The sequence below is a fragment of the Buteo buteo genome, chromosome 4, assembly GCF_964188355.1.
Source record: "Buteo buteo chromosome 4, bButBut1.hap1.1, whole genome shotgun sequence".
Taxonomy (NCBI): Eukaryota; Metazoa; Chordata; class Aves; order Accipitriformes; family Accipitridae; genus Buteo; species Buteo buteo.
Genome location: NC_134174.1, coordinates 51,263,535 through 51,283,491, shown reverse-complemented (window position 1 = coordinate 51,283,491; position 19,957 = coordinate 51,263,535). Strand labels below are relative to the sequence as shown.

The window sequence follows — 19,957 nt, the reverse complement described above, 5'->3', positions numbered from 1 at the left end:
TACTAAAATTAGACTTTCCCACAGGAAAGACTGATCTAATATTTTAGTTCATTCAGATGTCAAAAACAGTACTCAAATACTGTACGTTGCATTGCAAGGACAAATTTCAAATAGAACTATAACTTCTAAAAACATTACTTCTAGGAAGATTCTACAGTTTTTTAGACTTTATGCCTGATTGGTAGTGGACAGGAAAAGAGCGATTTCTCCCTAGGGCTCTTGGTTCTGTGTGTGTTTGTGTGTATATATATATTTGTGTGTCTGTGTATTTACCAAATGCTAGAGAATGCAGCAAACTTCCTGTGAGTAGTGTTTTCGTTACTCTAAATGTTAATGACTCACCATTGAGAAGGGCTCATGTGGCATCCCATGTGCTGCTTTGCTTGGAGTTATAAGACAGAGGGTGAGGCTGTCTTAGGAAAGCCCAAATAACAAGATTGCATTGAAGAATGCAATTGCAAAGGAGGTTCCTGTGGTAGCACTGCAGAGGTATGCGAGTATTGTGTTGGTAATAGATGGGAAGTGAGAGAGAGCTCAGCTGGCTCCAAAATTTGCATGATGCAGAAGAGTTTCTTCCTGTCCCTCAAGCAGTTGTTGCCAAAGAGAAGGGGCACTTTGTTCTGGCTCAGTGTGTCTGCCTCTCACAGAAGTGGTGGTGTGCCAGCTATGGACACAACTGCCTGAAATCTAATTATTCAGGTTTCGAATAGAAGAGGTAATTTTTAGTTTGTTCATGAATGTTTTTGCTGGAAATGGTTTTGATTATCAAGATCTTTGTTTTCAGTAAAATGCTAAATTGTAATATAGATAACTCTTTCAATGACAGGCATGCTAAATATTGATAGCAATAATAAGTTGGGCTGCCAACAGATGAGTTAGCTTATCTTTCCCTCCATCCTTCCTCTTTGCTTTCTTCAGTAGTTTTCTAGCAAGCAGGGCTTTCTGAAATAAACAAATGAATAAATAAAAAGTGGATGGATGGGTGGGTGGATGGCTGGCTGGCTGTAAATTAGCTTAATATCATTAAATAAGATGGCCTGGCACATTTCCATTCTAACTATCCTCATGGAAGTTGTTCATAAGACATTATCTTCAGACCATCTTCTATTTAAAAAACTAACATCATCAACAAAAAGAACCAGCAAACAAACTGCAGATGCCGTGCCCATAAGCTGTCGTGGTAGCAACCTGGAATAAATTGCTATGTTGCTTTATAACTGCTTTTGCAGATAGATATATGGAAATGTTTCTCTCCCTCAGAACACTAAGCTATACATCAAGAACCACTTTCTGCAAACAGATTCCATGTGTCCTGTAAGATACCATGAATTTCAAAGCTTTATGGTACTTCTCCTAAGAACATAAATGCTTTCTTAATTTTCCCACTCTTTCTCAACTTAGGGAATGCAGTTAGCGGGGGACTGTAGCTTCTGAGGGCTACGTTTACTCCACAGAGATTGCTCTTTCCAGCGCTGTTGCTGAATCACTGGGCTTTCATTTAGCTCTGCAATGTCTGTCTTCTGCTTTGATGGCATGAAACTATGGCTTATACGTGCTTACACTGTTCAATTGCATTGTAGGTTCTTTTACAAGGCTGCAGAAGTGTAGAATTAGACTGCTGGGATGGCGATGATGGGATGCCTATCATTTATCATGGGCACACTCTTACCACTAAGATCTCTTTTAAGGTATGCTGCTAATTGCACAGAGAAACAAAAAATGAGAAGAAAATCAGTAACTTTTAATGAAGGAAAAAATTTGCCTACTAGAAAAATACAAATCCTAATGGGCTAAATCCTAATAGAATATGGAGTACGTCAGACATGAACTCCTCAATTGTAAACATTATGCTTTTCAAATTAGTTTTTGTAGCATATGTACTGTAATTTTCTGTCTTTTTATTGTCAACATAACTAACATAAGTAGCTGTTACCGGTTCTGTTGTAACAAGATGCAGGGTTGATCTGTAGGAGCTTGTTTTGAAAGCAAATTGTGGATTCTTTCTTCTTAGAGGGGAAAACAGATGCCTTCCTTTCTCCCCTTTCAACTAACAGTAAGTTAACTGAATGCTGCAAAATAATCACATGTTCTTTCAATGACTTTTCTTTCTCACAGGAGGTAGTTGAAGCTATTGATCGCAATGCATTTATCACCTCTGACATGCCAATTATCATATCAATAGAAAACCACTGTTCATTGCCTCAGCAACGCAAGATGGCTGAAATATTCAAGGTAGGCCATAAATTGTGGTAAATTATTCTAAGCACACGCCTTGGGATTTTTCCGTATTGTATCACATGCTCTTGATATTGCAGAATGTATTTGGAGATAAGCTGGTAACAAAGTTTTTATTTGAGAGTGACTTTTCTGATGATCCCATGCTTCCTTCACCTGGCCAACTGAAAAGAAAAATCCTGCTTAAAAACAAGAAGCTTAAAGCCCATCAAACACCAGTGGATATATTGAAACAAAAGGTAAAGTCCTTCCCTAATAGCAAGCAGTGAGCCCTAACTTTTGTTAGAAATAATTCATTTACGTTTGAAGTTTTTGCCATTCCAATATGTACAGCAGAATAATCTAATGCGTATTCATGCTTGGAATTCTCACAGTGGATTGCAACACTTTCAAATAAGTAGACAAGACATATAGTAAAGTATAGGTACAGTGTAGCAAAATTTTAGTGTATTTTAGTTTTATAATACTTTGTAATATTATGATTAGCACCACATGCCCTATGTGATAAACATAAATGAAGTTACACTCAGAGGCTATGGCATTTGCTATTCATGTTTGTTGAGAAATAGTGATATGCATTGAGTATGTGTGTATATATACAGTATGTAGTAATTTCTAGCAGAATTCTGCTTTGTTTCTTTTTTTTGTATTCAAGCCAGGCAAATACTCTCTTTCCTACTCCCTTTTTGGTGGGACTGTGCTATTCAAGTAGTGCTTATACCTATACGGGGATTTTTTTGGTTTCTAAAATTTAGGGCTGCATCTCTGGTAGCCTCAATTTAACAATGTCTGTGGTTAGTCAGCAGTTAGATTGAATCCTTGAAAACTAATTGCTTTTACCCAAAATGTAAACACAATTGAATTAGAATTGAATTCTTATATCAGAGTAAGTAAATCACACTAATTGTACCACTATATGGACATTCTTTAAAAAAAGTTTTAAATTGCTTCCAAAACAGCATACCTCAGACTGGAAAAAGGCAGTCTTGCTCTGAATAACGTGCAAAGTGGACAGTTTTCCATAATCAAGGTTTCATATCTTATTGGGTGTTTTTCTATCAATACATGTTTTCTTTATATTCAAACCCTTAAAATGGTATTTTAGTTTGATCCTAACAATCTTACTTATTTCTCATTATATATATTCAGTGCTTTCATATAAATAAAAATAAGATGCAAACAGTCATGAAAACTCTTTTGCTTTTTAAAAGTACTTACCAATAATGTAATAAGTGGTTCTGTTGCTGTAGGCTCACCAGCTGGCACATATGCAAGCACAGGCTAGCAATGGTGCTAGCAACCCCACACCTACCAATGAAGAGGAGGATGATGAAGAGGATGAATATGACTATGACTATGAATCTCTCTCTGATGGTAACAATATATTTATTTATTACTGTAGCAATAAGGCATGTAAATATTCTAGTTCAGGAATGATGTAGGTAAGTTGATCTTACCTTGTGAGACGAAGATGTACTAAATGTCCTTGGTGGCCCTTTGGTGCAATAGTCTATAATACTGTGAAAATAATTTGACTGTGTAGAGTACTTGAGTGTGACTTTAACTCTAACCATTAGATGTTTTAACTGTGCAGCGTATGCTAAATTGTAGTCTTTATAAGTTGTGTTTTATATTAGTTATGTTATGCAAAAATGATTGTGTTCATAGTGTACTCTGTCTACATTCACCTGTATTGTCTTTCATAAGGAGTTTAAACACCTGAAAGCTCAAGGTTCACAACAGGCTTAGCTCTTGCATCTGTATGACTGCCATTAAATTGACCTAAGATGCAGATTCTCCAAAGTCCTCTGTGGTTACTGTCTAATCCCAGAGACCCCTGAAGTAGTTGTTTTAGTTACACTTTCAGCATCAACTGTTCACTTCATGCGTAAAGGTAGAGAAGCCCCTGAGTCCTTGGCTTGTTCAATAAAGATGGCTTTATTAAAGCTTCAGCTGATGAGTGAAAAAATGGCAAGTCATGCCTTACTGACTTGCCTTCTGAGTTCATGTGCTGTCTACGCTTCAGCTGTCCTAGCCTTCAGGAACTGGCAGGTTAGCATAAATCCACCTTTAGGAGCAGTTTATAGATTGGATATAATGATTGGCATGCTAGAGGTGATAAAAAAAAATACTGCAGTTAGTAACTTCCACTACTTCCTTAGCTCTCCGGTTCGGTCAGACACGTTTGATTCAACTACAGATGAAGGACAGAATGTGCCACACTGAGGCAGCTGAGCTGAAGTCATGCGTCCTTTTTTTGCTTCTCTTGCTGCGGGGCTGGCAGATTCTGGTAGACTAAACAGCTGGAGTCAGAAACATTTAATCCTCTAAAGTTTTGTGAAAGGACATTTGTCAAAACTCCCATGCACAGATTGAACAAGCTGGATGCATCTACATGGGTTACTTGTTATTTTTAGTCGGAAATTTTCAGAGAATATATCAAAGTAGATCACAGTGCATTTACCCAAGGAGACAGCAGTGATGGTACAAGTGATACCAAGCTCTTTGGGTAGTTAAATGCTGCACCACTGTTAAACTCCATAGATGGGTCACAAAACTGACCAAGGGGACAAAAAAGTTACAGATTTGCTTCAGTGTAGATAAACATAAGGTAATACATTTGGGGAAAAAAACTTAAACCTTGCTTGTATGATTCTAAGCTCAACAATGACAGTATCAATTTGGGAGATCATGGAATTATTGAAGGTTCTCTGAATCCTCAGCTTTGTGTGCAGTGACAGCCAAAAGATGGGGATCATCAGGAACAGTACTGAAAACAAAACATCTTTTTGCTTCTGTATAAAACCTTGATGTGCCACAACTTGAGTTCTGTGTCCGGTTCTTGCCTCCAGATCTCAAGAAGGATATGGTTGAGTTAAGGAAGCTAGAAGGGCAACCAAAAAAGTAAAGGGAATGTGGTTGTGGCCTTGCACGAGTCTGAAAAAGCTGGAATTCTCCAGCTGGGAGTGAAGAGGACTGAGGGGTGAATTTGAAGCATGTTTACTAAATCATGAAGTGGTGGATAAGGGGAGTACAGAACTGTTACTCATTAGATCTAGGAGGTGCTTAGTAAAACAAGTGGAAGATCAGTCTAAAACAGGTAAAATAAAGTATTTCTTTGTGCAGCTGGTAGTAAACATCTGGAATTCACTGCCATGGGAAATTGCAGAGGCACTGTATCGGCAGATTGAAAAAAGGGTTGGATAAATTCATGGACAGGTTTATAAGCAAATGTTACAGGTAGAAATGGATGGTCCAACGTCCCTAATATTCAGCAATTGTGGATGTTAGGGTGGTACTAGGGAAGCGGACCTTGACTAGTGGCTGGATGCTCTCTTTAAACAGCATCTGCTGTTGCCACTGTCAGAAAGAGAATGCTGAGCTAGATGGACCATTGGTCTGACGCAGTTGCGCATGTTCTCCCAGGTAAACAGTAAAGTACTTCACTCATTGAACCTTCAAGTCTAATGGGTACCTGTTTAAGTTCTAGGTACCATGTTCAGAGAAGATGTAAGGCTTGAGCATGCCCTGCAGCACAGGATTTCTTTCCAGTTGGTCTCATATTTAATTTACTTGCTTCTGTGTTGAATGACTTAAAAAATAGTCACAAAATTAATGAATGCAGTTCAGGACCTGACACTGCTTGTGGGATAGCAGTATTATTTATGCTAATATGAAAATTTATGAGTTTGGTGCCAGTGTTGCCTTCAGTTGCATTTTGCTAGAAAGTTGGCCTAACTGGCTACTTGGGAATACTCCTTGTGTGTGACAGGGTGGAGATAGTGTAGATGTAAATTGCTGTGAAAAACTTAGATCTCTGTTAACAGATTTGCCAGGAAAATATTGTGAGCTAACTGCAGTAAGTGATGTTTCAGCAGTGTTCTAGTTAAGAGAAGGTTTGAGAAATCTGAAGCTAGCAAGAAACATTCACGTCTTCCAATATATGAAGGAATCTGCAGCATGGTTTACTGCTTTATTACAATTATTATTCTTTGGGATCTTTAATTACATTAATATTTTGGCAAAACTAATCTAAATAATGGTCTGAAAACTTTCTAAAAGATTTTCAGTTTTATTTTCCTTACTGATATATTAGGTTTGCGTAAGGCTAATAGTTTTACAACTGACACTTAATTTTCATTTCTCTGGCTGTAAATCTTAATTTCCTTTACTCTTATTCCCTCTCTGACTCTGTTTTCCTGTAGCTGATGTCCTTAATGCTTCTCCTGCTCCTAACAGCCAGGAAGGTAAAGGCCATTTGGTTGAGCATTTTAACTGCATGAAATCAGCACTGCATCTCCAGCCTGTTAAATGTGACAGTGTGAATATATGGTTTCTACTTCATATTAAAAATGCAATCAGATATTTTTATATGGCATTGTTAACTGGTCAGGAACTGTTAGAAGGCTGCATGTGTGGCACTGGTTATGCATAAAAAGAATATGGTCAAAGCATCAGGAATATCAGGAATGAAACAAAACCATTCCTTTTGTGACAGTTACAGTATTTTGGTCCAGAAAGACCAAATTAGTAGGTGTGTTATTCTCTGATAAATATGCAGCTTTGAAGAGGAATTTCTGTAGATGTAAAAAATATTTGTTCATGGTGATGTAAGGAGAGGAAAGCCAAAACTCGCTGTACAAAGACGTGTACATGTTTGGTGTGGTTAATTGTGTTTGGACTTGAGCAATTCTTTGTTGTTCAGGAATATCAGTTGTTTTCAGATTGCAAGATTAATTCATTAGCTGATTTTGTTTTAAGCATCTTCTGAGCACAAAAGGATGGGCTTTAAAAGAAGTGCAACATATTAACCAAAGCCGAGCATTAAATTTTTGAAGTAGAAAGTACTAAAAAAGAATGCTTTGACCAGTAAGTGCATTATTTTGGCATCTGGTTATTCAGATTCACAGCATTGTCCACAAATATTGTTAATTCAAATTAATTTTCCAGTTGAAATTGTTTGGCTTTATGTTTATTAAAATCCCATTAATTTTTAGATAACATTCTTGAAGACCGACCTGAGAATAAATTATCAAGTGATAAACTGCAGTTTGAATATAATGAAGAGACTGCCAAACGAATAAAGAAGGCTGATTGTGCTACTTACAATAATAAAGGAAAGGTAGTTCTGCTTTTTCCCCCTTTCTTCTCAGCCACACTTTGATATATAACTAGCTTCAAAAGAATTTGAGCAGTTTAGGTAGCTGAGACATCAGATGGCAAATGTGCTTTAATGAAGACAAATAGTAGAAAGCATGGAAACACACCAGAGAAAATAGATTAAATAGAACAAATGCGCAACATACTGTTCAAGAAAAGTCCTCAGAGGCTATTGTATATACAGGCTGTTTGGCTGAAAATTTTAACTGTTGTTGCTCTCAGTGAAAGACTTCATTGAGGCTAGATCCTGAAGTTTGTTTAGATAACTGTTTTCCATTAAAATCAATGGAACTGAAGATTTCATCTGAATCTTCAGCATCTTTGTGTATCTAAATAACTTTAAAATACTGCACTGTGATAGCAGATGGCCACATTACCTTATATTAAATCATCTGACAACTGAACCAGTGCATTGCTGTTTAGCAAATTGTAGTTTCTCCTGAACACAGACGGTTTTTGTCTTAATGTTTGTAGAACTGACTTTGATTGAGGCCTTTGTGCACTACCGCAGCATCAGTAACAGGTATTGATGCATAAACCTGCGCATGGAGATGTGTTAGGTGAAGACAGTAAACCACACAGGAAGAATGAGATAAAGTATTGTAAGGACATAAGTAAGATATGCAAGAGTACTTTCACATTCAGTGATTTTATTATTACATGTTCTTGGAATTGTCACTTAGGTTTATGACATGGAGCTGGGTGAAGAATTCTATCTTCCGCAAAATAAGAAGGAAAGCAGACAGATAGCCCCAGAGCTATCAGATCTTGTCATTTACTGTCAAGCTGTAAAGTTCCCTGGTAAGTACACTGTCCTGTTTTACTGCTTTAAACTTTCTAATTCTTGGAGACATTATGCTTATGTTTTGAATTAGTATGAGCATTTTCAAACTGAAGTAGTCGAGGAGCTTTTTTCTTGATTTGGTAGTCTACATAATAATAGCTCCTGGCTGAGAAGTAGTATTCATAAATTATGTGAAGACATATTGTTTGTCATATTAAAATGTTTACAAAAGTGAAATTTGCCAGTCTTCACAACTTAGACAACTGCATCATTGCCAAATTACAGACGACAGAAAGCTTTATCTTAAGAGTTCCGAGATTCCATGTAAGGACCTACTGAATTAGGAAGGAAAATATTCATAAAACCTTACAGGAAGAACTTGTCACATTTCTTTAAGTGACCTCACTTTAGTGCGTTTCACCTTTGTCTACAGCTGCATCTTCTGTTCTTTCCTAAGTGGATAGGAGGGGAGCCATTTGGGGGGGGGTAAAGCAGCCTTTTCATGGGGCGGGTGAGGACAGCTGATGGCATGCTCACACACACTCTTTATGGAAGGGGTTAAGGAAATAGGAGGGGTTTTTGTACAGTAGGAAGAATAATGTTTGCAGAGGAAAAGGAGAGGGAGTAACTGAAGAGGAAATCACTGATAGTTACTTGTTCAGTACTGAAACACAAGATTGAGTATGTTTTGGCTCATACCATGTACATAAATACTTTTAAATTGAGAATTTATTGTTTATCGATGTGTTTAATGTTTTGAATAAAAAGTCTGCTTTTTAATGGAGTGGTTCTCTGTGGAAAAGTGAACAATTGTGCCAAATCATGATCTTATACAAATAGAACTATAATCAGATTAGAGAAGCTATCCAAACATAAAACAGTGTCAAATAGGCAAGATAAACATGCTGAAAAATGGAGAGACATTCTTTTATAATCTTCTGTAAATTTAAGAATTGTAGGTGTCACTTGTAAAAATAATAACTTCTAAAAATTCAAATCTGATACTCCTTTTAATGAAATCTGCAATGAGATATCTTTCAAATAAAATATTTTCTTTCAAAGAATGATATCCAAGATTAAACAGAGATAGTTTAAGTTGTTCCAAGCATTTTGACACACAAAAAAGTTCTGATGTTCTAAGGAGACTTTAAAGTATTTCAGTTTTTAAATGTAATTTCAGATAGAAAAGAAATACCTGCTTTCCTTGTTGGATTTCTTCCTCTTGATTTAAAGGGGACATGAATAGAACAATTAGGAAAATAGTTCCTTTCACAGGTGGACACATGAAGCTGTAAAATTAGTTTTCCAACAGACTTTGTTTCCTTAGAGACAAACACTGCCTTCTCTGCAAGATATGTAGACTTCCATGGCCACCATGCTACTGATTTGATTCCTCTGCTCAGCTAGAGGGCACAGACATGGTGCACTGCCATACCCCAGTATTGTCCATTAATAATGAGAACAAGGCTGGTAGATCCATGACTATGTAGCTCTATTGACTGGGTTCCTAACCAACTCAGAAAATGCAAGGGTTTGGGAATAGGGAGGGCAGAATTCATGTCAGTGGCTGATCAGTGGTGTAAATATTTTAGTTCTTCTGTCTTCACGTATTTCTGTTCTGTGTTTACAGTTGCCTATGTCCCTGAATGTTAATCAGTGATTTATGACTATAAAAAAGGACAAGAACCATTACTTGTACTGAGTAACACAGACTTCCCTAAGTGCTTCCTGGTCAAAACAGAATTTATCATGTCAAGAAAATAACATTTCTTGTTTATAAAATCTCTGGTAACAAGGAACCCACCACAGCTCTGGTTGTTTCAGTGGTTTGTGACCCTTACAGTTCTTGCTTAACTTCAGTTTCAGTCTGTTGGATATCATCATGCCATTGTAAGAGGGTGAAGGTCTGTTCTTTTGGGTCACCCGAGATGAGGGCAGCGAAGCATACTTGAGCACAGTACTACTATAGCCCACTGGCACATGGCTCGTTGCCTTGGTGCTGAGGATCCTTACACAAAAAGTAGAGAAAGTCGAGTAGATAAAAAGAGGATCTGCACAATCAAGCGCAGAGAGCAGGGAGTCACCTGAGCTAACCAGCATGAAAATCAGTCACCATCTCCATTGTATCAGATTATCTGCCCCTATGGTATCACTTTTTAAGAAATTAAAGTGAACATAAAAAAGGGCACCCTACATACAAAAGTTCCGTAAATTCTTTTTCAAGGTCTGCAAACCCGCAGACTAACTGACTGTTGGTCTGGAACACGTGGTGAGAAGGTGACAATTACAGTTTAACCTGTTACTTTAGCATCGTTAGTATAAGAAGGGCAGAGAAGTTTGCCATCCTCTGGATTAAAAATCTAAAAGCAGTAAAGCAGTGTAGTTATATCTAACACGAGAGACAGGCACTAAATTCTGTAACTTGAAGGATATAGCATAGGGGTTGGAGGGATATACAAACCCTTTACTCTGTCATTATGGCAGAATGATAGGATCTACGTGCAGTATGGTAGGATCTAAGCTGGTCCTGCTTTGACCAGAGCATTGGACCAGATGACTTCCAGATCCTTGCCAACCTCCATGATTGTATGAATTTATGATTTTGTGAATAGGTGATGCTGTATCTTGGAGTCAAGTTTAAACTGGAGTGAAAAATGGAACTTGCCTCTGGGAGGAGGCGTGTCACATGCAAAGCATGGCCATGGGAAAGACTGAAAGAAAACTCCCAGCTGCAGCTTACCATGTGGCCGTCACACTGGGCTCCGTTAACCCTGGTGTTTTGTATTGCACTCCCTGGTGATTTATGAGGTTACTCTGTTTCCTCAGTGACTGTCTCCACAACAGGATTTTGAAACCTGGATCTTGCTTGCCAAATCCATTTGATCCACTGAAAACTGGAATTAAATAGTGCTGGAAGCACACAGTGCCTAACTCCTCATTCTTCTAGTCAGTTCATATTCCTTTATCTCAGCTTCTACCATTTTCTGTGGTTTATGTGTATGCTTTGGCCCAAAGAGACAGTACGTCTCCAATGCTGAAAACATTTTTGTATATCCTGAATTTTACTGACCCAAGCAGTTCCATTGAAACTATGAGCATAATTTTACTAAGTACATGTAGACATGCCGTAAAGATTAAGAGCTGAAAATTTACAGCTGTGGACAGACTTCAGTAGAAGAGCGTCCAATGTGTCCTCCTTGTGATTTACATTTGTAGTTGAAATATTAGTATTAAATCCAGAACTGTCTTTAGGCAGGTGTGAATTGATGTGAGTTCGTGAGGGTGGTTTTATGAGTCACAGTTAGGCAAATAACAGGGTACTTGCTTTGTTATATTTTATATCACAAATGCATCTTGGGTCTCTCGGAGCATCCCACACCTCACTGCTGTGGGTATCAGAATAACTATCGTGCTTTTTGACTTCCATTAATTTTGGTCTGCCATGTGCTCTCTCCAGGTCGACAGAAAGAAACTGACCTTAAGGGAGATTAAGTCTGTTTACTTCACTGGGATTTAGATCATGATTTTAATGATTATTTTGCTAGAATGCATATGTTTAAATAATAGCTATACTAGAGCTTTCCAGTTCCACTTCTAGTATATACTGGCCATTAAATGCTTAATGGATTTTGCACACCTACCATATTTCCCATCATTGAAATACAAATTCTAAACAGAAGAAGATAACTCTGAAAACATCTTGAGGTTAAACTGTTTAACCAACAGCATTTGGGCTTGCTCCTTTACATTGTATCTTTAAATCATATTCTTGCATTTATTTAATTATGTAGGTATCCTATCCTAGATGAATTCCATGATATTCACTACTGTACAGATTTATTGCTTTTGTAAAACGGATAATTTTTTTTAATTATTCTAAGGATGAATACATAGGGACTGTTACTGCAGATGTTTTTACTATTAATTAGGACCATTTGGTTATTTGAGACAGAGCCACTACCTTCCTCAAGTCAAAAAGTAAAATGGAGAAAAGTTATATCACGGAGAGATAACTGTATATTGTATTGCTTCATAAAAGTTTTTATATACATTTTCTATATAAACATACATAATATATACATATATAAAGGCATGTATGTATGTAAAGATGTTAAAATTAAATTTTGGAGAAAAATACACTGCTTGCCCTGTGTACTATATAACAGGAGTATTCATGCCTTCAAAAATAATGTAAAATATGATGGAAAATGTCATGCCCTCTTGGTCATGTTTTTTGGCTCATTTATTTTACATTTATGGGAACAGGCTTGTCAACTCTAAACCCATCTGGCTCTAGCAGAGGAAAAGAAAGAAAAAGCAGGAAGTCCATTTTTGGCAACAATCCTGGCAGGCTGAGCCCTGGGGAGTCAGCTACTCTTGCCAAAGCATCTGGAAAAGGTAAAGTTAGCATCTTCTTTCACCAGTCACGTGGAATGACTCTCTAATCCAACACATGTACCAGACCAAGTTGTTAAAGATCAAATACTTGACAATGTGTAAGATGTTGAACTTCGGAATGTTTTTTCTTTAGCACAGCAGCGATTACAGTAACACTATTATAACCAAAGTGTTGAGTGTGGAATGTTAAAATAGGATTACTTGGTCAGGAGTATGAAGACCCTAATTCATAAATGATTCAAAACTAACATACATTTTAAGTGATGTATCGTAAAGTTTGTATTTTAAAAGGTGTGAATGAGTATTTTCAAAGTACAAATGGAAGGCAGAACTGTTGGGCTGGATCCAGAAAAGGATTTTTAGTGTCTGAAGTAGGACTTAATTGCCTAAAATTCAGCCAAGTCCAAACGTGTAATTGTGCAAATTCCCACATTCCACCTTGGAGGTATTTAGGCTCCACAGGTGATTCAGTTTGTGAATTTGGAAATTGTACTTCTGCATATGAACAGATACAAAGAAATACAAAGAAAGTACAGAAAAGGTTCTGGAGCAGGGATGAGACCCAGACCCCTGCCTTTCAGGTGACTGCCATAAACAGAAAGTTACAGAGTTGTACCCTTTCTTGTACTCATTTTCTGGCTCAAGGAACATTGCATTTCTTTCAGCCCAAGGGCATGGCTGCAGCAGACAGATTCAGTTCCCTTCTAGAGGCCAGTGTCCTAAAAAGGAAGAAGTCTAGTGCCTAATTGTAAAGGATATAAGTATTTTGCTGGCTTTGTCCCCTAACTCTTATGGCTTCTGTAGACTGCCTGTTTGGAGACTTACCAGATGAGTTTCAATCTTGCCTCTCTTTGTCATGTGAAATGTATAAATGGGAAGAATAGAATTTCATTCCTTTATTTTATTCAGACAAATGCCAATTAAGTATTTATTTATGAAAATGGTTGTTAGCACATCTAATCACGGTATCATTTCAATACTTGAACATTATGTTTCCCTTCATGGATTGTTCTTACTGTGTAAGAAGGAATGTGACACACTGAGTAGTGTCATGTTCCAGGATCACCTTTTTCTCCAATAACCAAAGTATGCACATATACTTCACTAGAAAACATTGAATTTTTGGAGTCTCTGGATCTGCAGCTGTAACTTGAGGGTACTGTTTATTTTCCAGGTCCTTTTGACGTGATGCGGCAGACCTGGGAAGATCCTTGCTCTCCTTACAACTCTCCAGCTTCTCTCAGTGCTATCATAAGGACGCCCAAGTGCTATCATATCTCCTCCCTGAATGAGAACGCTGCCAAGCGGCTGTGCAGGCGGTACTCTCAGAAGCTGATCCAGCACACCACCTGTCAGCTCCTGAGGACCTACCCCGCTGCCACGCGCATTGACTCCTCAAATCCCCATCCACTGATCTTCTGGCTCCATGGCATACAGCTCGTGGCTCTTAACTACCAAACAGATGGTATGGGTACACGAACACACATTCTGATACATTTTAAACGTGAAATAAGTCCTTAAACTGTGAATTTGTATTTAACGTTTGCTTTTACCCCTGTCATGAGGGTATGTACCTGTCTGTGCACCCCACCACAAGCAGGTTCATACCATCACAATCTGGTCCTTGAGAGTAGCGATCCCAGAGTTCAGGAGCTTTATGCCAATACAGCAGATCTCCTGATAGCACGGAAGCGCCTGGACAGCAACACCTTCCGTTTTTATTTTTATTTTATTGCTGAAGGTTGTTTTTTTCCCCCAGTTCAAGTAGCTGTTATCCCTTTCTGATAATTTCAAGTATGAAAAGGTACTGAACTATTTTTTATTAGAAGTGCCACCTTGGATGCTGGTTTAATGTTGATCAAAACCATTTTTGGGCCATTTTCTATCCTATCTTGTGTTCCTTCACCTTTTTGATGGGGAATCCATTAAGTCATCTACAAAGCTACACAGTTAATGCTTTTTTCATTCTGCAGTTCAGGGAAAATGCCTAGAAACTTCTCAGAGAGTAAGTGTAGGTAAGCCCTACAGTTGGATAAAGACAACAGAAAGGGATAGAAAAGAATGAACTGTTCTTATAGTTTTGTATAAATATTAGATAGATTGGATACATAAATTACAGCTGTCTCTGAAAACCAAGAATGAATTGATAGTACACAACTAAAAAGAAAAAATACTTAAAACGTGTCTTTGTCTTCACTGTTACAGTTTTTCCACTGTACCATTGCTCTTTGTCAGTTTTGGCTGCCTTACTTTCACAGATCTTCCTCTGCAACTTAATGCAGCGATGTTTGAGGCTAATGGTGGATGTGGATATGTTTTGAAACCTCCTGTTCTGTGGGATAAAAATTGTTCAATGTACCAGCAGTTTTGTCCATTAGAAAGAGATCTTGATAATAAGGAGCCAGCTATATATTCTTTAACAGTAAGTAAATTAAAAGGGAATTTCATACAGCCAAACAGATAGAAGTAGACAACTTTTAGCTACAGTTTAACCCATCATGCTTGTGTATGAAAAGATTGAACCTTTAGTTGTTGCTTGTACTTTTGAAGGTCAGCATAACTAACAGCAATTGCAGGGGGAAGGAGCAAATAATTGTCTTTATTTTATTTTATTGGCTGGTTTGTATCCATAGTTACTTTCATTGTTTCCTTCACAATATTTGTTGAAACCCAGTCCTGAAAGCATTTTCCCTGTGACTACACAACTGTGTAAAATTATATGTGCGCCTGGATGTTTCACATGTTTGTGAACACTTGAGAAGCTACACAAAAAGCCATTATGAAAAGCTGTACTGAATCTTAAAAAAAAAATATTTTTAAAAGTTATATAGTAAGATATATAATTCATGGATTTATGGCCAAAAAAAATGTATTCTAAGAAGCTAGTCCCTTCCAGGAAATGTTTCAGAAAAGTGAGATTCATAAGAATCAAAATTCTCCCAGCTGCGGTCATTGCACACCTAATTCTTCTGTTGTGTATGCCAAAGCAAGCCAGAGGTCAGTGCCATCACCCCAGAGTAATGGAGACGAAAATTTGATCCTTTTTGACTACGTTACTGGTACATTCTTTCTGGATTAACTTTCAGATGCTTTGAATGGTTACACTTGTGATGTATAGTGTATTTTTTTCAAAGGAAAGATACCATAGCAATGACATGGCGGGGGGGTTGAAGCAGCTCTGCTTCTGAAGTTACTGCCCTGGCAATTCCCAAAGTAGGGGAATGTTGTAATTAAATCAGCATGTTAACAAACTGTGCTTAGCAGTGTGCTAAACAATATTTAGCTCAGAATCATGACAGTAAAAGAATTACTCCACTAATTGGTTTCTCTGTGTACTCCTCGGCTTCAGATCGTGTCTGGACAGAACGTCTGCCCTAGCAATAGCACAGGCAGTCCGTGCATTGAGATCGATGTGCTGGGGATGCCTCTGGATAGCTGCCATTTCCGGACAAAGCCCATTCATCGCAACACTCTCAACCCCATGTGGAATGAACAGTTCCTTTTCCGGGTTCACTTCGAAGATTTGGTCTTTCTTCGGTTTGCAGTTGTTGAAAATAACAGCTCAGCGGTAACAGCTCAGAGAATCATTCCCCTAAAAGCTCTAAAAAGAGGTATAGTATAGTTTGTAGTGACATCCTATGCCAAAATGGTGCAGCAGACACCTGGACTGAGTCCTGCCGGAGGGATATTTTTAATCAACTGGTTGCATTTTTCTAGAGGAGACAGGGAGCAAATATCAGACAACATACTTTGCCCTGGCAGTATGATGCTGATCTAATAGACTCCCTGGGAGCTGGAGGCTGCCCCAGTGACTTGTAAAAAGTCAGACCCCGTGCTCTTGCAGAGACAGGGGCATCTTGTAGGCAGTTGCACCGATCCTGAGCTGTGGTCGTGAGGTTGTGTTCACCTTGAGACTTGGTGCTCCCTTAGGAAGTGTGGAGTGGTTTCACTCCCTGCCTTGTCCTTTGCCCAAGAAACTGTTGTAACTGGTGATCACTGGGCAGAGGGGATTTGCACTCCTTGCAGCCATAGCTGGAGGAGAGGTGAAGGAAGGGTGAAAAAAGGTGAGAGAGAGATGAGGAAGCATCATGAATTCTGTGGCACCTGAGGGAGGGAGTTTCCATATTGCCAGCAGCTCTTTAGCAGAACAGTAAAAATACTTTCACATTCGCTTTGTGCCCCTGTAACACAACAGAGAGGTCTCAGTAGATGAGGAGATGTGGCCACAGACGTGCATTTTCCCAGTGAGAATTTGTCCTTGTTTCATTCATATTCTAATCTTTAGCTATATCATTTATGAATATATTGAATAATATGGCAAAACAAAGGTAGGCAGCTATATGAGCCACTCAGTAGTTCATAGCATTTGGGTTACACTGTTGTACAGACAAAGAGTGTTAATGCAGTGTTGTTACAGTGCTTTAAATCCTATAGGTGTGGGAAATTCCATTTATGAGACTTGTGTCCTAGGATGTGGCAAAGTACTTACAGAAGGATTTTTTCTCTTTAGGCTATAGACACGTCCAGCTTCACAACCTGCACAATGAAGCATTGGAAATTTCTAGTTTGTTCATAAACAGTCGGAGAATGGAAGAAAGTCCCTCTGGAAACACTCTGCCTGCATCGATGGTAATTTAATTGTTTTTTTTGTGAATGCCATGTATTCTTGTCTTAATGACTACTATGGTCTGAAGATTTCTAGAACCAGAATGTTCAAAGATGTTAACCTCTAAACCTGCCCATTTTTCAGAAGTACCTTGATGCCTAATTCTTTTGGGCTTCGGTGGAAGTAAGGTTATCCCACCTGGCTGAAACTATGGGAGGGTAAATATTTTCAAAGTCCGGCTTCTTGGTGTACTTAGGTATAGCACAAGAACTTCTGTGCTGGAGGAGAGTGGTTGAACAGTAGGTTCAAAGCTGCCTCATGTATTCCTTTATGCATGAATCATAGGCAATGTGTTTGGGACAAAAAAAGATGCAAATTACCAACAACTTTGAGATAATGAGAATAAAATTGAATTCTGTTACAGGAAAAGATGGGAGTCTGTATTTCCATAAATACATGCGTATTTATGTATATGTGTGTACATCTTTATGTTTATATGTACAAATATGTATACATACACATACAGATGTGTGTATAATATATAAAAATATGTATGTATGTATCCATTTATGGATATGATGTATTTTTTTTTAAATAGCTCATAATGTTAGGTTACCTGAGTTACTTGTGTTTTAGTAACTCTAAGCATGTATATTATCATTTTGCTGATTCCTAAAGTGTTAGATAAAACCTCCTGAGCTACTGTGTGTGCAGCAGATGTGTTGCAGATGTTATCCTGCTGTGAATACGTGCTGAACACGTATCTTGGTGAATTACTGGGGCAGAAAGGAAGAACATAAATGGTTTGGAGGGTAAAACGAAGCTATAGATTTTCATCCAGTTAATTCATATGCTAAATCCAAATAGTCTGAGCTCAGCTAGAATGGATAATGAGCAATGGAGGTCTACCCTTTGTCCAGTGGCAGTTATGTACTGTCACTGTAAAACTTCCTTTTTCTTCTTTCTCTTCAGCTTCAAGGTAGGGTGGAGTGGGGTCTTTTGGGGGGTTGGGTTGGCGGGGGGGGGGTAATGCCTTGATCTGTAGTGTAAGAGCCATGTATTAGCTCGATAGCTTTGCTCTGTCAAGGTCATTACAACTTCTGCGTACAGTTTCTTTTAAGCAACCTAAAAATAACAGGCCTGTGTAAAAACAATTCAGTAACCTGTTGAATGTTGTCCAAACAGTTGTTTAGCATGGCGGAAAGGAAACCTGCTGTGACTTACAAAGTGACAATTCATGGAATTCCAGGCCCGGAGCCTTTCACTGTTTTTAATGTAAGTGGGGGGACCACGGCTGCACAGCTTCTCCATCAGGTACGTTGCCCGCTGAATTGCAGACTCTAATTGCAAGAATCAACACTAACATCATTCTGGACATTTGTCTCCCTGCATTTCCCACATGCAGGGTCGATGTAGTCCATTCATCACAGTAAGGAGGTGCTTTAGAAATGCATTGCAGTAGAATTAATTACATTGCAAACACAGAGTATCATCAGTGAAATTTTCCTCATCTTGGCTTCAGAGAATGGGTTTATAATCTTAGAACATATTCCCTGTTAGTATTTTAATATTTGGGCATAAGCAAATGAGAAAAACAGTCTTTCTGACAGAGGCAGTGGGCTGTCCTTAAAACAAGGGCAAACATTTCTGTGCAATTCTTTGAACTTGAGCACCAAAGGAATACAGAGTAAAAGTTAGAGGGCTAAGTTCATGAGTAGAAAAGCCAGTTAACTCAACAGGGATTGTTATTCTAGCAGTGGGAAAAGACTGTACTGTCCTGGGATTATGAATAAATTGTCTGGCCAGCCACACAGGACAGAAATAAGCTTAAATAGTACTGCCTTGTCTGGAATAGTTGAACTGCTTGGCAAGGCTAAAGAGAACAGTACATTACCCTGAAGTAAAATATCTGAATAATAAATAGGACATCAGAAATCTTCCCTGCACTATCAGAATAGTTATTGATTCTTAAAGCTTCCTTATTCATTCTCATTTATAACTACTAATTATGCAGTGTTTATATTTAGCATTCTCATTGCTGTGTGTTTATTGTGGTCTGTCTTAGCTCTTGGCTACCACAAAAGGCACCGAGTCATGTGCTGCAGACTATTTTCTGATGGAAGAGAAAAGCTTTATATCTAAAGAAAAGAGTGAATGCAGAAAACCACCATTCCAGAGAGTGATTGGTCCTGAAGAAGGGCTAGTGCAGCTTTTGAACAGTTGGTTCCCAGAAGAAGGATATGTTGGAAGGATTATCTTTAAAACCCGAGAGGAAGTAAGTCTGTTTTAGATAAATTGTTATTTACAAAGGTAGCTAAAAATACCTGTTAGGACCAGGAAACAAAAGGGTGCAGTATTTGTTTCACTACTTGGTGAGTAATGTCAATGCTGTGTACGTCATTTAAAACCAAACATAACTCTTGGGTGAGCACAGCTAGACTCTATGTACCTGTGTGACACTAACTTGACTTCACTCAGCTCTAGCGTGAGCTATGTGGTGTTTAATCAATCACTTGGTCAACAGTTCAATGCCACTAGCTTACTGTTTTGACTGACAGTTCTAATTTAAAGCAAATCTAGATTTTGATGTGATAGGAAGTTCATATAAAGAAAGAAAGATAATAGTTAATACCAAAGAATCATAGATAACAGAACTCGACTACAATTACCAGTCAGTTTAGATGTCAGCAACTTCTTCCCTGTTCAGAAAAATCAGAAAGGATTTTAATATTAAAGAAGTCTAAAAACCTCAAAGGATGATTAAATTATCAATG

General features: G+C 38.1%; 1 protein-coding gene across 3 annotated transcripts in view; it reads left to right on the top strand.

Moving 5' to 3' along the window:
* The window catches only part of PLCE1 (phospholipase C epsilon 1), a 166,236-nt gene that overhangs the window by 138,958 nt on the left and 7,321 nt on the right, over nucleotides 1-19,957 (top strand). For 2 of the 3 annotated variants that reach the window (XM_075026066.1, XM_075026068.1), the window contains 14 exons: nucleotides 1,581-1,688; nucleotides 2,116-2,232; nucleotides 2,316-2,474; nucleotides 3,486-3,609; nucleotides 6,441-6,482; nucleotides 7,233-7,357; nucleotides 8,079-8,196; nucleotides 12,446-12,577; nucleotides 13,752-14,042; nucleotides 14,836-14,999; nucleotides 15,927-16,188; nucleotides 17,088-17,206; nucleotides 18,369-18,497; nucleotides 19,249-19,458. In XM_075026066.1, coding sequence (XP_074882167.1) covers nucleotides 1,581-1,688; nucleotides 2,116-2,232; nucleotides 2,316-2,474; nucleotides 3,486-3,609; nucleotides 6,441-6,482; nucleotides 7,233-7,357; nucleotides 8,079-8,196; nucleotides 12,446-12,577; nucleotides 13,752-14,042; nucleotides 14,836-14,999; nucleotides 15,927-16,188; nucleotides 17,088-17,206; nucleotides 18,369-18,497; nucleotides 19,249-19,458 — 2,100 coding nt within the window. The remainder of the gene's footprint in view (nucleotides 1-1,580; nucleotides 1,689-2,115; nucleotides 2,233-2,315; nucleotides 2,475-3,485; nucleotides 3,610-6,440; nucleotides 6,483-7,232; nucleotides 7,358-8,078; nucleotides 8,197-12,445; nucleotides 12,578-13,751; nucleotides 14,043-14,835; nucleotides 15,000-15,926; nucleotides 16,189-17,087; nucleotides 17,207-18,368; nucleotides 18,498-19,248; nucleotides 19,459-19,957) is intronic. The other variant, XM_075026069.1, reaches the window with a different exon arrangement.